At 40.1% G+C, this 14,972-nt stretch overlaps 1 protein-coding gene across 1 annotated transcript; it reads right to left on the bottom strand.

The window, feature by feature from the left end:
• Positions 1-255: 255 nt before the first annotated feature.
• LOC142095263 (transmembrane protein 176B-like) lies at positions 256-11,578 on the bottom strand. The gene is made up of 7 exons (XM_075178196.1): positions 11,460-11,578; positions 7,738-7,953; positions 6,627-6,740; positions 6,143-6,199; positions 3,955-4,188; positions 2,697-2,813; positions 256-1,750 (listed from the first exon to the last, which is right to left on the bottom strand). Exons 2-7 carry the CDS (start codon positions 7,942-7,944, stop codon positions 1,682-1,684), a joined length of 798 nt encoding a protein of 265 aa, XP_075034297.1. The 5' UTR covers positions 7,945-7,953; positions 11,460-11,578; the 3' UTR covers positions 256-1,681.
• Positions 11,579-14,972: the final 3,394 nt, after the last annotated feature.

Below are 14,972 nucleotides of genomic sequence, written 5' to 3'. Positions count from 1 at the left end.
TGGCTGAAATCAGTGTAGTGTGTACCCAGCCTTAGCTCTTCCTGCTCAAGATGTTCTACTACCCATGTTGAATGTGCCCTCGGTATCTCCGGTACCGCACGTGCATTATTAGAACAATAATTGAATATGCATACCAAAAGAGCCAGGAAAATTAAAAAGTTTTAAAAAAAATGTATTGACAAAAAACATGTGCCTGTGATACATATCATCATACTTCAATTCTGAATGCAAAGAAAAATTATTTGAGCAGAGTCGTTCAAAGAAAGGAGTGGTTTAATAAAAAATGACAATCCCATCATTTCAATTTCCTGATTGCCCATTCATCTAGGTTTCCATCTGGGCTGATTCTATGGTTATAGCTCACTGCTCAGCACTCTGGGAGATTCTTCATTGGAATCCCTTTGTCCCTCAGTTTGAGAACTGTCCACAACCAGTTATCCTTGTAACACTAACACATACATTACATATTTTATCTGGAAAGATAATTATTTACATTCTACAATTTACTATTAAAATATATATTTGATTAACTGCATTTAAATATAATTTTCTTTAACATCATAAATGTATAATTTGGTCGATTTTATAATGCATAAGGCATTTACATGTGACCAATGGAACCTCTACATATTTTGGGATTAAAATACATTCCATAGTACTGTAGATAGCAGCTGGGATCAAATAACCACTAGGAAGGAACAAAGCACTGAAAAAGCTACAATATTGTGAGTGATATATTTGATAATGAACTTCTTTCTGTGAGCTATAAAGGATATTAGAAGTCAAAGAATTTAAAAGTAAAGGCACACAACTTTGCTATATCAAGGCCACATATCCAATTCTTATATTCCACAGTACAGGGGATAACAGTTAGAGGATTCCTTAGAATGCATCCATTTAACTGAAAAAACAATACAACAACTCAGATTGGCTTTAATACAGACGGTCCGTAACACTGACAGACACACCCTGAGCTCTCCTCCCTCCAAATTTCATTACCAACTGTTTCAACTTTGATTTCTGCTTTACAGGAGGATGTGTTTAGGTTACGACGAATCAGTCAAATACAAAATCATTTTATTTTGACTTCCTATTTATTGGACAGGCTGTTTTCCTCAGCTTGCTAAAAGTTGCAACCAGAGCAGCTGGTGAGTAATGTCAGGAATGAAGGCAATCATGGGAGTACTGTAACTGTGGAAGACTTTGTCAACTTTGGCAAATTCTGATGTAAGAACCTACCAAAGATAGGGATATACTGTTTATAAGTCTACTCATAAATGCTTATTAGAGTTTTCATGCTTTTCACACTTATTTCACAATTGTAATAACCTGAATTTTTAACAGACATCAAAGAAACACTTTTAACTCCAGATAATCGACTTAGCCCAGGCAAGTGTCGTTGGATAACAATTGTCAAAAGGAAAAGTTGAGTATTATCTACTGGTGTCATAGGTGTATTATATTCTGGTCTTTAATAACATGTGTTGGGCTCCAATGTGACTTGGTTTGCCAAGAGCCATATTCCCCCATTAGAAGGCTTTAACCCAGAATACAAACATCAGATCACATTGATGCCCCATTTATTCATTTCAAAATGCCAGAAGCCCTATTAATAGTAAAATGATGTGATTTCATGGATAATATAAAAGTGACAGAATAGGTGCCTAGAAGATCATCCTCTCTAGATGGTGAGTATTTGACCAGCAGGATTTGGTGATACCAGAGGTTCATCTTTCTCTTCAACAGGCTTCTGTAAAATAAAAGCAAATGTATGTAACATTATCTTACCATAGCAAAACTAAGGTTATTTGAAATTGTGTTTATATTTATTTGCCGTAAAGGGTAATGAAAGGCCCATCAAAAAAATAAGTGGTAGTTTGCACTGAAATACTCGCATGCACCTACTCATCCAATAGGTCTATTAAACCAAGAAATGTTTTCAGAACAGCCCTCTAGATACACATAGATGCTGGCAGAACAGAGGAATATTGGAAAATGTTTGGACTTCTGCAAATACGGCTCAGCTTCCAGACAGTAAAATCAGTGTAAAGAAGTAGTTCACAACTACCAGAGCAGTGACAGGGAAATAACATTTCCTCTTCCCATCTACAGAATGTTTTAATGATCAGGCTGCAGAGCTCTGTGTTCTCCTGGTTAGAAAATATTTGTCCGTGTGTTACCAGACCTGCCCAAGTGTCACATGTCTCATTGGTCAGTGAACCACAACATAAATAATGAATCAGGCCCATAAATGGCTATATATTTATGTTAGACTTAAATGAAGATTAGGACAAAGCCTTAAAGCAGAATAGCACTCAAGCAAATTTCAATAATAAATGCAGATTTATCCAGGTGCCATAAGTACCGAGGGCACAGACAAATTAAAGGTTTTAAAGAAGAGTTTCAGCCCTTGATTGGTTGGTATCAGTAAGTGTCCAATAAGGTTATTTGTTTATATAAGCAGAAATAACGTAATGGAAGGAGGTCGGTTTACTACCATCCTATTCCCTAGATGGGGAGCCTGGAGTAGAGGGCTAAATTCTTCTTTAAGAATGGCATCATAAGGTAATATGGTCATTAGGAAAATGTGAAAGGACACAAATTTTGAAAACTTTAAAAAGCAGTTAAAGAATAAATGAGCCAAACAAAGTACAATATAGTAACATATAGAATAGTAATGATGTGATGTCACTTACCTCAAAGATGCGGCCACAACAGAAAACTTTCAGTCTGCAGCCCAGACCAATGATAGATATGCAGAGACCACAGATCATCATAACCAAGGACATAATTATCAAGCCATACACTAGTTTCTGTAGAGAAGAGAGGACAGAAGAGAATGAGGAAATCTTTGGGGACATTTGTGATCATGTGGGAGATTCACTCCACTAACCACGATTTACCTGTCTCTCCAATGTCTATAACGTGGTAGTAACCTGTTGCATGGTTCATTCAAAACTCTCAATGCAGGGGGGGGTCACGCAGTATACCAGAAGAGGAGAGAAAGGAGCGGAGTGTGCACTCCCTCCTGTGGGCCACAGTTGACCAGTTATATTAGGCTACAACCTGGTCCTCAGACTATACTTTTACCAAATTCTAAAACTTTTTGTCCAAAGCTGGCTACTTTGGATATAAAGTTATGCTCACACCACAGAGGTGATCAGTAGTCTGTGAGTTCTGGTGGGGTATCCAGTAAGCAAAATCTCATGTTGGAGAAGGCGCTACTAAGGGGGAAAGGCAACTTACCCTGTTGGGACAGTCCAAATATGGCGCTGTCCATCAAGACAGGTTGCCCGGCCCTGTTAGTCCCTAGTGCGGGGCTTACCTCAATAGTAGCCCCCACTTGACCATTGCACTGGTCACCAGAGGTCCTGCAGTATCTTCTAATTCAGGACTTTGCAGCCATGGTGGACCACTGCAAGTTCCATTTCAACTGGTCGTCGGAAGAGACAGGGGCTGTTCTCCTTGCTGCTGCAGTTCCTCCTGCAGTGAGATCCGGTAAACTAGAAGTAACGGAATTGATTGCTCGTCTCTGCGGTCACTGACCAGGAGACCCCTCTGGGATCAATTTAAATGAAGAGGAGGGAGCGTCATAGAAGCGCAAGCAGTGTTTTTACCCACACTACATACAGCTTTGTTCTGCTAGAGAACACAGTTACAGCAAATGAGAAATTAAAAAAAAAAAAAGTAAATTAAAGTAATTGTACACTTCCCTGCAGCCCAAAAAAAGTCTTCTCCATGGTAGTAAATAAAAAAATGGAGGAGCTCCTGGTGGACAAGTATAGTAAGGGAGATGCTTGAATTTAAACAGTTTTGCAGTTTAGCAATAGTGCTCATTCCAGCACTATCTATACACATCCAAGGTTAGCAAAGTAAAATATAAATGATATTTACAGACAGACGGAGATTGCAGCATAACAAGCACTAACCACACACACACTCCACATTTCCCACCTGATAACTCTGGAGTCCATTCTTGCATCTGCTCATATCCCAGTCTGAGTCATAATAGTCTCTGGGAGGTCTTGTCACTCTATAGCCATAGTAGTCATTTGTTCCATAGCGAAGCTTGTCACAGATAGAAGAAATATCATCCCACCAAAAATAACGGATATCACTAACGGTAAGGACCATGCCCGCAATAGAAACACCAAAGCTGACCAAGAGACCGATGAAGGCGAGGATCTTCTGTGTGAATGAAAGAGAAACATTTCTAAGCATTAAAAGCACAGTGTGGTGTTAGCATATGCAAATATGTCACATGACTCTAACTCCTGGAAAACAGTCTTGTGATCAGATGAGTTATTTAGATTATCTCAACTAGCTTAATTTATCTCATGTATGCCGGGAGGGGAGTATTTTCAAGAGATCTTATGTACATGGTGATTACCATTTGTATGCACAGTTAAATGAAACATATTTATGTTCACATAGGCCCATATATAATCATATGTAGTGTCATGAAGCTTATTTCTGGTTTGTTTTGGTTACTATGGTCATTTCAGTAAGCTTTCCTGTTCAGCTTCTTCCCCAAATGGGACAGACAGCCAGTGAATCCTTACACCCTATTTCCAAGACAGGGATGGATCAAGGGAAAAAGGAAGAGTTTAAAGGTCCAAAACCCTGGGCAAGGAAGGCAGTCCAAGTTGGTGTGAGGTTGTCAGTTGTATTTGGTCAAGGGCTGTCTGGGTATTTTGGTCTTGCTGACTTAGACTGCCATAACAGGCTTATGGAAGTGCTGATCCCTGGAAGGTATGTACCCATCTGAAGGTCTTTGCACCAGTTTATGCCCAGTGTGACACCTGAGCTGGACTGCTTTCACATTGGTCAGTAGGACTGAGTGATTTGGGACTCCCAAGCAGGACAAGTGCCTCCATATGTTTATGCTACTCTGTGCAGTATTAATGTTATGTTTTTACTTTGTGTTATCAATGTAGTTATTGTTTAATACAATAGAATTGTAGCCATGTGTACATGTCTATTGGAACCCATTTAACAGTACCCAGGATGTCGCGGGGGAGTCTGAGGGAGCTCATATGTGCCCCATAGGCATGATCAGTGTTCTCTAACCAGATATAAATAGTCAGATGTGTGAACATCATTATAGAGACTCTGTGACATCCAAATTATTGAGGGTGAGCGATGCGGATGTGTTCTGCCTAAATGGACAACAGCACGGATCCTGTTCACTAAAATGTGAATGTTTGCATTCTCATAAAAGAGAATGCAAACCGTTATTTGCAGAGACATTATTCCATCTGCCAACTCACTGTAAAGGGACACAAAGATACTGAGACTGCAATATGCACTAACTCATTTACTGTATGACGGTGTCCAAGGCTAGTTGAGGTATGCAGATGAAGCAGGAGGAACCTATCCCCCGGGCTGGTAGCGACACTCATAGATGACTGCAATCTCCAGGTTTTGTCCTTGAAATCCTCGTTTTTTAGAGGTTCCTTGTGCCCCTGTAATTAGCCATCCCACTGCAGACAGGAACCCCTGCAGTTGCCACTGAGCCCATGCCAAACGAGGTGAATCTGTTATGCTCTTCCACATCTGCCTTACAAAGCTTCCTCTATAAAATATTACCAAACTAGAACCACCAAGGCAGATGCTGGAGCAATCAAAACTGCAGGAGAACCTTCAACCAGGTTATGACTGCCCAAGCGCCACAGAGCCCGACATCATGGTATGGCAGAGTTTGTAGCCAGAGACAGTTCAGAAAAAGCAGTTGGAAGTCTTTACCCTATCCCAGATTTGCAAGTAGGACATGGCACTGCCTGCTCTGGCTCTCATCCTCTATACTGGGACTACCCACAATGTCTGGAAAGCCAGCATCGTTTACCAAAACTAGAGCAAAACAATAAATAACTAATGCAAACAAAAATGAAATGATGTTTAAAACTACTATCTAAAAGAATTGTTACCAAGAAAAGATTACAATAGAAAAAAGAATCAAATCAATACAAATGAAGTGCAAGGAAACAAAAAACAAAGTGCCACAACCAATTAATAACATTCAAGCAACCTCCCTAGCTCTTATTCGCTGTATTCTGCTGCGTGTTTCTCCTGCAGAGATTTTAATGACGGAATCTACACAAAAGGATAGTCAAACAAGAAAGTAAAAAGGCAAAGCACTTACCCAGCATGCTATTGGATATCTGTATGACACAACATTCAGTGCTCCAGATACAATGAACTATAAGAAAATAGAAAACAGGTAAAACCAAATATTGGAATTTTCAGAGTACAGCAAAAAAAAAAAAAATCTGCGCGGTTCCGACATCACAAGTTAAGTGTTTAAACACTTAACCTGCATGGTCCCGACATTGCCACTTTAAATTAACATTGACATATGTCGCAATGACGTCAAACTGTACTGACGGACACCTCTACATTCGGAATAACTTGCGGACAGCCTAGAGGTCCCATCAGAGATCTGCACAGTCTCTTTTAAGGTAAATCTGCTTAAATTGGAATCGGGTTTTGCTACATTCGGCTATTATTTGTAGACCTCCTTGTCGTCGGATTTGTGGTAATGGTGAAAACAATTACCACCGGTATTCAATGATCTGGAAGTTTATCAATGTAAGGAGGAGGAATGTAACTTTATAGCCACTACTTACCGGAAAGCCTATCCAAAAGTAGGTCCCATAATAGAAAATGGTTAGTGATGGCTGTACAACACAGAGAATAACAGCCAGCATGACACTGATACAACCCAAACTGATCAAGGAGACCTGTAACAAGGGGAAAACCATTGTGTTCAATTTCACATGTAATATTTCAATCAAGTTGATCATATATAGTGATTTTACCACTTAAAGGTTCAAAAATGTAAAAAGTCTGGAAGGGCATTTGTACATGCAGGGATTAATACCCGTACTATGTACCACATAAGACATGTATATTACAGTCTCTTGCAATACAGTCAACTGGGCATTTGCTAACAGTAATATACTGGCAATGAGGCTTCCAGTAATATAATAACAGGAGTACCATAGCTGCAGTACAGACATCCCCATAACCATAGCATGAAAACCATGCACATTGCTTAATGACCTGTAGCCCATCAATAACTTTACAACTCAACAACAGTTTCCGGGATTGCCTTTAGTTGTCATTAATATTTTAAAGAAACAGTTCTGGCCATCTAAAAGTAAATATATGCATTTGGGTACAAAAATGGATAAAACAGCTCTTTCTCTCCAGTTATATATTTCTTTGGAAATTTGAAGCAGGCCATGACTGGGACTTGCTGTATAAACCACCTTACCCACATATTGGCCCTTTGAATGTGCACAATGGGACAGGGTTCTGTAATGCCTCTTTAGTAATGTTAAACAACCCTAAGGACCATCATTTAGAACCTTTGGTGACGATTTTGGATAAAATATAAACCTTTTGAATGGTGAGGATATTGGATTTCTTAATTAGTTATTAGTCAAGGTCACGACTTTGGATGTCGGGGATCAAAATGCAAGGATCAGGAGTCTTCAAAACCTGTAATTCTAGAAACATAAAATACTGCAGGAACCTCTTAAAAAAACAAAATCTCTGAAAATGATCATCATCACTGCTCTATAGGATGAGAGATGTTTCTTTACGAATGTCCAAAACCCACAGAAAGAATAACAGTGTATCCACAGAGGTTCATCTTCTAAAATCACCCCATATAACATTTTAATTACATATAACAAGTCAGAAAAATATGAAATCTAAAGTTAGACTCCTCACCCCAAGTCCTAGACGTTCTCCAGCAGTGGTCCCACTGGACGGCTGTGTGTCTGTAGCAGATTTTTTCGTGGTCCTGACGGTCCGGATGGTATCCAGCAGACCATCCAAGGCCGAGCGCTGATTAATGTTGATGTTTATTACGGTTCCCTCTGGAGTCTCACAAGAGGCATTCCCATTATCAGTCTTTATTGTGCTGACTGGCTTCATTTTGTAAAGCTAGGAGGTAAAAGTAAATAAAATAGAGTGAAGAGAAAAGTTATATTAAACAAAAAAAGGAATCTTTTAAGGTCTTGAAGGAACGTGATGTCCAACAATACATTAATGCTCTAAACCAAACACACCAGCCAATCCTGAATCACTTATGACATGAATTGTGCTTGTTGGCGTTATGGGAAGATGAGCGCATTCAGCTTGTGTGCACGGTGTTCCTCAGATCACATTTACCAGCATGCCTGATAATGATGTCCAAATGACAAACTATGCAATAGTGTGTGCCACTGTACACTATACACTGCAGCAGCTGGAAACTAACTTAGGTGTCCTAGATAGATTGGGTAAGTTATAGCGACTACCACAAACCCGATAAGACTTACCTCCAAAACGGATTAGACGACCGTCTGTTTTCCTACACAGTTGTAAAACAGAATGTTTAGTAAATTGATTTGCAACAATTCCGATGCGATAACATTTCATCAGTTGTAAATGACGTCACTTTTAAAAATGACAGTATTATTTCTGGTGTTAAAGGGATCATATAAGGAGGCACCGCCTCTATAATTTAAAAGCCTTAATAAAACACATTGTTGACCCGGCACCTCCTTAAATGATCCCGTTAACACCAGAAATAGCACTGTGGTCTTTAAAAGTGACATCTGAGGAAAAGATTATTTACCAGCCTGTATGTAGGTTAGACTGCTTTTCTCATTCTAACTTTAAATTTAAACAAAACTATAAATGGACACATATGGAAAGAACGGATTAGAACTGCAGAGAACTTCTTTTTTTCCTGGAGTATTATATAAGGGAGCAATTATATAAGGGATTGCTCCTTTATATAATACTCCAGTCTGTTCAAAAGCGGATAGTTTTTTTTATTTACAACACATGTGTTTTATTAGGTTTTTCATTGTTATCTTTCAAGTGTACTGGCCAGGCACTTTATACAATCCATAAAGAGACATATCATATTGAATATCTAGAAATGTATGATATGTCATGTTTTGATGAAGTTGATTTGTAACATAAACAATTTGATTTTAATGTTTTAATAAATATGATACTAACAAGATCTGCCATCCTATCAACTTTTCATTTTTTCATCTCCCTCTTGGCGAACCCTACCATTTTGTTTTTTTTTAGGTTAGAGATTAACCCTTTAACATGGGCTTTAAACCTGTGCTCTGTACAAACACGGCACACAGGAATTATCAACAGTTGTGGATCGCTCGATCGTTTCTGCATCCTGTATCCCATAATCCTTTTCAAGGAGAGATATTCTGGGTTTAAAGACCTCACATTTGCTCTCATGATTTAAAAAAACAAAAAGAAATAAAAGAAAAAGAGAGCTGGGAGAACTGGTATACAAATAGTTTTTGAAAGAGTTAACCATCATGGAAAACTTTTTTTTTTTTCACTTTTTGTCTAATTTATCTTTCATTGCTGTTATAAAAAGTCTGTTTATTTAAAAATTATACCACGAGAAAGAATCATCGGTCGCAGAAAAATTCACTTTTATACCCTAATGAATTTTTTTTAAAAAATATTGTTGACTAGCCAGCATATAGCAGAAATCAGTCTGGTCACCAGGCTAGAAAATGTTCTCCTAACCTGATTGGGAGGATGAGCAAGCTAGAGTAAATACACACCTTTAGTGTATCTGAAAATGATTGTAGGTAAGGGATTTAAATTAAGTGATTCATTCATTGCTAGCATCTTTGATTTTTTTGGGGGGGTTTTTTGACTGACAGTTGCCAGGCATTCTATATTTCATGTTAAAAATGATCTGTTGGGCAGTACGGTGGCTAAGTGGTTAGCACTTCTTCCTCACATTGCTGGGGTCATGAGTTTGATTCCCGACCATGGCCTTATCTGTGTGGAGTTTATATGTTCTCCCCGTGTTTGCGTGGGTTTCCTCCGGGTGCTCCGGTTTCCTCCCACACTACAAAAAATTACTAGTAGGTTAATTGGCTGCTATCAAAACTGACCAAGTCTCTCTCTCTCTCTCTCTGTCGGTGTGTATGTTAGGGAATTTAGAATATAAGCTCCAATGGGGCAGGGACTGATGTGAATGAGTTCTCTGTACAGCGCTGCGAAATCAGTGGCGCTATATAAATAAATGGTGATGACGATCTATTCAATGTATTTACAAAAGAGAGATAGTCATTAGGTTATTGCAGCAGTGCGTCTCGACAGGATGCTTTACCAACATAGATATAAGAATCATTACAAAGCCCACACTGATGGCTCTCCAACCAAAGGGCTCAACATCTGTTTGCTGATCATGGTCCCTGCGCAATATTTACTAGGACTTAGCAAATCCCATTCTACTGCTCCACTCTTACACAGAAGCCAGATATAAGAGCTGTGTATCCGCTTCCGGTTTGACCATCACCGGTCATCATGATGGTTTCAGCGCCGTAGAAGGAATCCCAGGATTTTCGCTTGATTATGTAGAGTTTCATTTAAAACGTCTCAGCGCTGTACACATAGATGTCATCGTTTGGCTTTGATTGCAAGCTCCTGCTTGCAGAATTTCAATCTCTGCCCAAAATGATTAAAATGAGGCTATACCCTCTTTCTGTACAATGGCCCAGGAAGGGTTGAAACTATAAACATTAAAGAATAAATACCAGCGCCCTGCGTTATAATATATCACACAGGGTACGGATAAAATCTGTAATTGCTCAGGAACCGAAATTCTGTAAAGGCAGAAGTGCCTGAACTCGGTCCTCAAGAGCTAACAACAGTTCATGTGTTTAGGAATTCTTTAATCATGCATTGGTGAGTTAATCTACCAGTAATTATCCCACCTGTTTCTACAAACAGAAATCATGGCCTGTGTTGGTAGCCCTTGAGGACTGGGTTTGGCCACCTGTATGGAGTTGGTCCCTTGCAGTGTCCCCTGCCACTCGTTGTCTTCAGTGACGCCTGGAATGTATGGCCATGTCTGGGGTATGTATGTGTAACTTCAGTTTCCTGTTCTTAGCTCACAAGAGTGGAACCCGGTGTGCTCTTCTGCTGCTGTAGACCATCCACTTCAAGGTTCGACCTGCCGTGCGTTCAGAGATACTCCTCCGCATAGCACAGTTGTAACGCGTGGTTATTGGAGTTACCGTCATTTTCCTCTCAACTTGAACCAGTCTGGCCATTTTCCAATGATGTTTCATTAAAAACACAGAACTGCTGCTTACTGGATGTATTTTGTTCTGCACAACCATTCTCTGTATACTCTAGAGACTGTTGTGTGTGTGAAATGCCAAACCGCCCCGTCTGACACCAGCAATCATTCCACAGTCCCTTTGATCACATTTCACAGAAAACAAAAAAAAAACCTCCCATAACAATCCCCCTAGTAAACTGTCTCATACACCATGTCCTTCCTTTAAAACACAAACTAGGAAAAAGGTGAAAAGAAAACAACAGGAAAAAGAAACAATGACAACCCTGTATACAATGCAGCAGAACGTTGGTGAGAACAGAATGAAGCTCAGGGTTCTACTCACTTTCAGTCCACTAACCACGCAGCAATATCTCTGTGTTTCTCTCCCTGTCTCAGTAGAACAGGTCTGACGTGATTGAGCTAAAACATAAAAATAACAGACGTGTAGGAGAGGTAGGCGGAGGGATATGGGAGGATGTGAACTGTCTGAGAGGAGTATTTATCTTAGCTAGAGCTTTGTATTGTTACTAAATAAAAATAGTTATACATAACACTAGTGATATTGAGCTGTATGATTTGGTGTGACTTACTATAATTCATCAGGAATGAGGAAAGATATTTTTGAGTATTTGCAATTTAATAGGCAAACTAATGCAACTAATATTTCAATGTTTTATTGAGCTTTTAAAGTGAACCTGTCATTTTTGCAAAACTTGTTTTTTTTTTTACATAGTTTCAGTTTGTTTTGTGCAGTTGGTTTGTTTAGTGTGTTTGTATGGTCCATCTACCTGACAAGTGACAGAGGAGAGTGCTAAGAAATGAGGCACTGTGTAGAAATACATTTATACAAGACTAACTCGTTCTCTTAAGGGAGGATATACCTACACGTTGGCGTCCAGCAGGAGAAACCCTTTTACTGAAATAAAACTGCATAGGCTGGTGTTGGCGTAAATATTGGTAACAGTTTTATTTAAAATCAACAACAAATGCAGGAAAGCTGTTCGCAAGGTTCTTTTCCATTTGCCAATTCCTCAAAATTTCTGGGGCGTGTTCTGCCCACCATGTGGGCACCGCAAACACACCCCCTGAAGCCTGCATCTGGTGCCCACAGGCCCCTGTTTCTCTATGGTACGCCGTGCGTAGAGGCCCAACCGTTAAAAATTGGAGCCGGGCAGAAGGCAGCATTTCCGGGGTGATTATGTACTGCTGCTGGCATCCCCCCTCCCCATAGCTATACCCTGTGTGCTGCTTGCCCCCACCATACCGCTGTGACAGAATAAAATAAAGAGACAATATTAATTTAAAGACAACACCTGTAAATTGCATACCCACATGCCATTGTTCTCCATTTAATGCCAAAAACCACAAAATTAATCAGATTTTTTTTTCATTTTTATATATATGCATTTTTGGGGTGGGGGTGTGTGAATCTCCACTCTATACTAGCCCTTCTCTTCCTGTCCCTACCCTAACAAGTTCTTAACCTCCCCCACTTGATCTTCCTAGCTGGACTCTCACTGACCCTGCTTAGTCCCCAGGTGTGAAAGGGGGACGTGCCTCCCTGCCTGACCCCCCTCCCTCCTGCTGCCTGTGTAGGTGTTTCAATCCTCCTTATCTGCCCCAGTGCCAGTGTGACCACTCCCTCCCCTTATAGCCTTTACATTCAAAATATATTCCCATAGATTGTAAGCTTGCGAGCAGGGCCTTCTCACCTTTTTGTCTGTTTTACCCAGTTTGTTTATTAGTTTATTACATTTGTCCCCAATTGTAAAGCGCTACGGAATATGTTGGCGCTATATAAATAACTGATGATGATGATGATGAATATGTACATGTGGTTGTGATCATAATGAGGAAAGTTTTGTTCCTGTCTGTATTCAATATCACCCTCTATATATCCAAACATTGTCCCTCATGTAATCATGACAAGTGGTGGCGCACTCACATAAAGCTTCATGTTCACCTTGGTGAGTGGGGACATTCCTCATAACTTCCTAGCAGTTGGGATAAATGAGTTAACTGGTGGAATTGCTTTTACTGTTCTGTCCCCTACACACACTCAGAAAGTCCCCTACATTGGCCTTCAGAGCATGCTAGGGGCTCGGTACATGTACAGTGAAGCAAAGAGCAAATTGAGTGCCTCAGGAGGGTGGCCCCGCCAGAATCCCCTAAAATCTAGGCCAAGGATGGCCAACCAGTCAGAGACTGAGCCAATAAATATCTAAAGATACCATCAAGAGCCATGCCCCTCAGACCTCTTCATATACCCCTTACATGATCACATGACATCACACCTTCTTACATGTCCTTATGATATCCCCACATTTCATCAGACTCACCCTTACATGCCCATCAAACCTCCTCACATGCCATCAAGTCTCCCCACATGCCATCAAATCTCCCAACATGCCCATTACATGCCCATGAGGCCTCCACACTTGCCATCAGATCTTCCCACATGAACCGTACGTGGCCATCAGACATCCCCACATGCCACTCGAATCTCCCCCACATATCTTTACAGATGGAGCCTGCAGCCTTTGCAATGCAGAGAAAGGAGACACTCCTCCTCCTCTGTTTAGACTGCTCAGCGTGACCTCCCAGAATTGTGCAGAGGAGGTAACATGACACGGAAGTTGGTTCCTCCCGGTCCTATATGAATAGGGTCACAGGAAAATATCATATAATTTTCTCCAATATCATACTTACCAGAGGCATGTGTGGTATGAGGATGACGGGGAACTTATGACCTGTTGTGTGGAGGTAAAATTATGTTTGTAAGTCATACTGGTGAAAAGTTAGGACAGGGTAACAAAAACCTAATTTAGAAGGTATTTCACCAACAGAGTCATAACACCCTAATTTGCATTCTCATAGACCATTTTGTTCTAACATCACAGGAAGGAGGCTTTTTATATTGATAAATATATATTGTACTGAAAACTACCCTTTAAGGATGGGCTGCTACTTATGGGCCAATGCTGTGTGTTTGCCTCCCAGGGGTAAAGTCTGCCAGCCGTAGCCGTAATGAGGACGGTGCGACTGCCCAGAGTGCCGGCTTCCTGCTCCTGCAGTGTCCTGACATACAAATAATGACGTCAGGACGCTGTCAGAACACAGGGGACGAGGAGCCGACACAGAAGGAAGAAGGACACAGGAAAAAGATCACAGAAAGAAGAAGAGAAGTTCAGGTAAGTAAAATACTGCAGGGACTGGTGAGGAGGGTGTCTGGAGAGAATGGGGTGAGAAGTCTGCAGAGGACATGAGCGAGAGCTGGAGAGGAAGGTGTATGAAGTGAATGGGGGAGTCTGGAGAGAAGGAGTGAGGGGTCTGGTGAGGAGGGAGTCCAGAGGTGGGGGGGAAGGTCTGGAGAGAACAGAGGGAGATGCAGGGGTTTGGAGTAAATAAATATATGATGCTTACTATGAAAACATAAGTAATGTAAAAAATCAGTAAAATATGAATTATATAATAAATATATTAATTATATAATAATAATTACTATTAAATATGGGAACATTTGTAAGCCATAATATCATTGTGTGGCTGGTGGGGGAAATAGGCATTTGTATTAAATGGAAATGTTAATAATTTTATGTTGAGGCTGGTGAGAGTCTGTTTGGCAAATATGGAGGCTTTTAATTTAAAGTTGGATATGATGAGGAATAATTTGGTTTATTAAATGGGGATGCTATTAATTTAATGGTGGGGGCTGGTGAGGGGTGAAGTATGTCTATTAATTAGATGGGAACTAATTTAATGTATGGGTTGTTGCATGGAGTATATTTGTTTATTAAATGGGAATGTTATTAATTTAATGTCGGGACTGGAGGAGGCTTTTTTTTTATTAAACATG

Source organism: Mixophyes fleayi, chromosome 6 (assembly GCF_038048845.1).
Source record: "Mixophyes fleayi isolate aMixFle1 chromosome 6, aMixFle1.hap1, whole genome shotgun sequence".
NCBI lineage: Eukaryota > Metazoa > Chordata > Amphibia > Anura > Limnodynastidae > Mixophyes > Mixophyes fleayi.
This window is presented reverse-complemented; position numbering and strand designations above follow the sequence as displayed.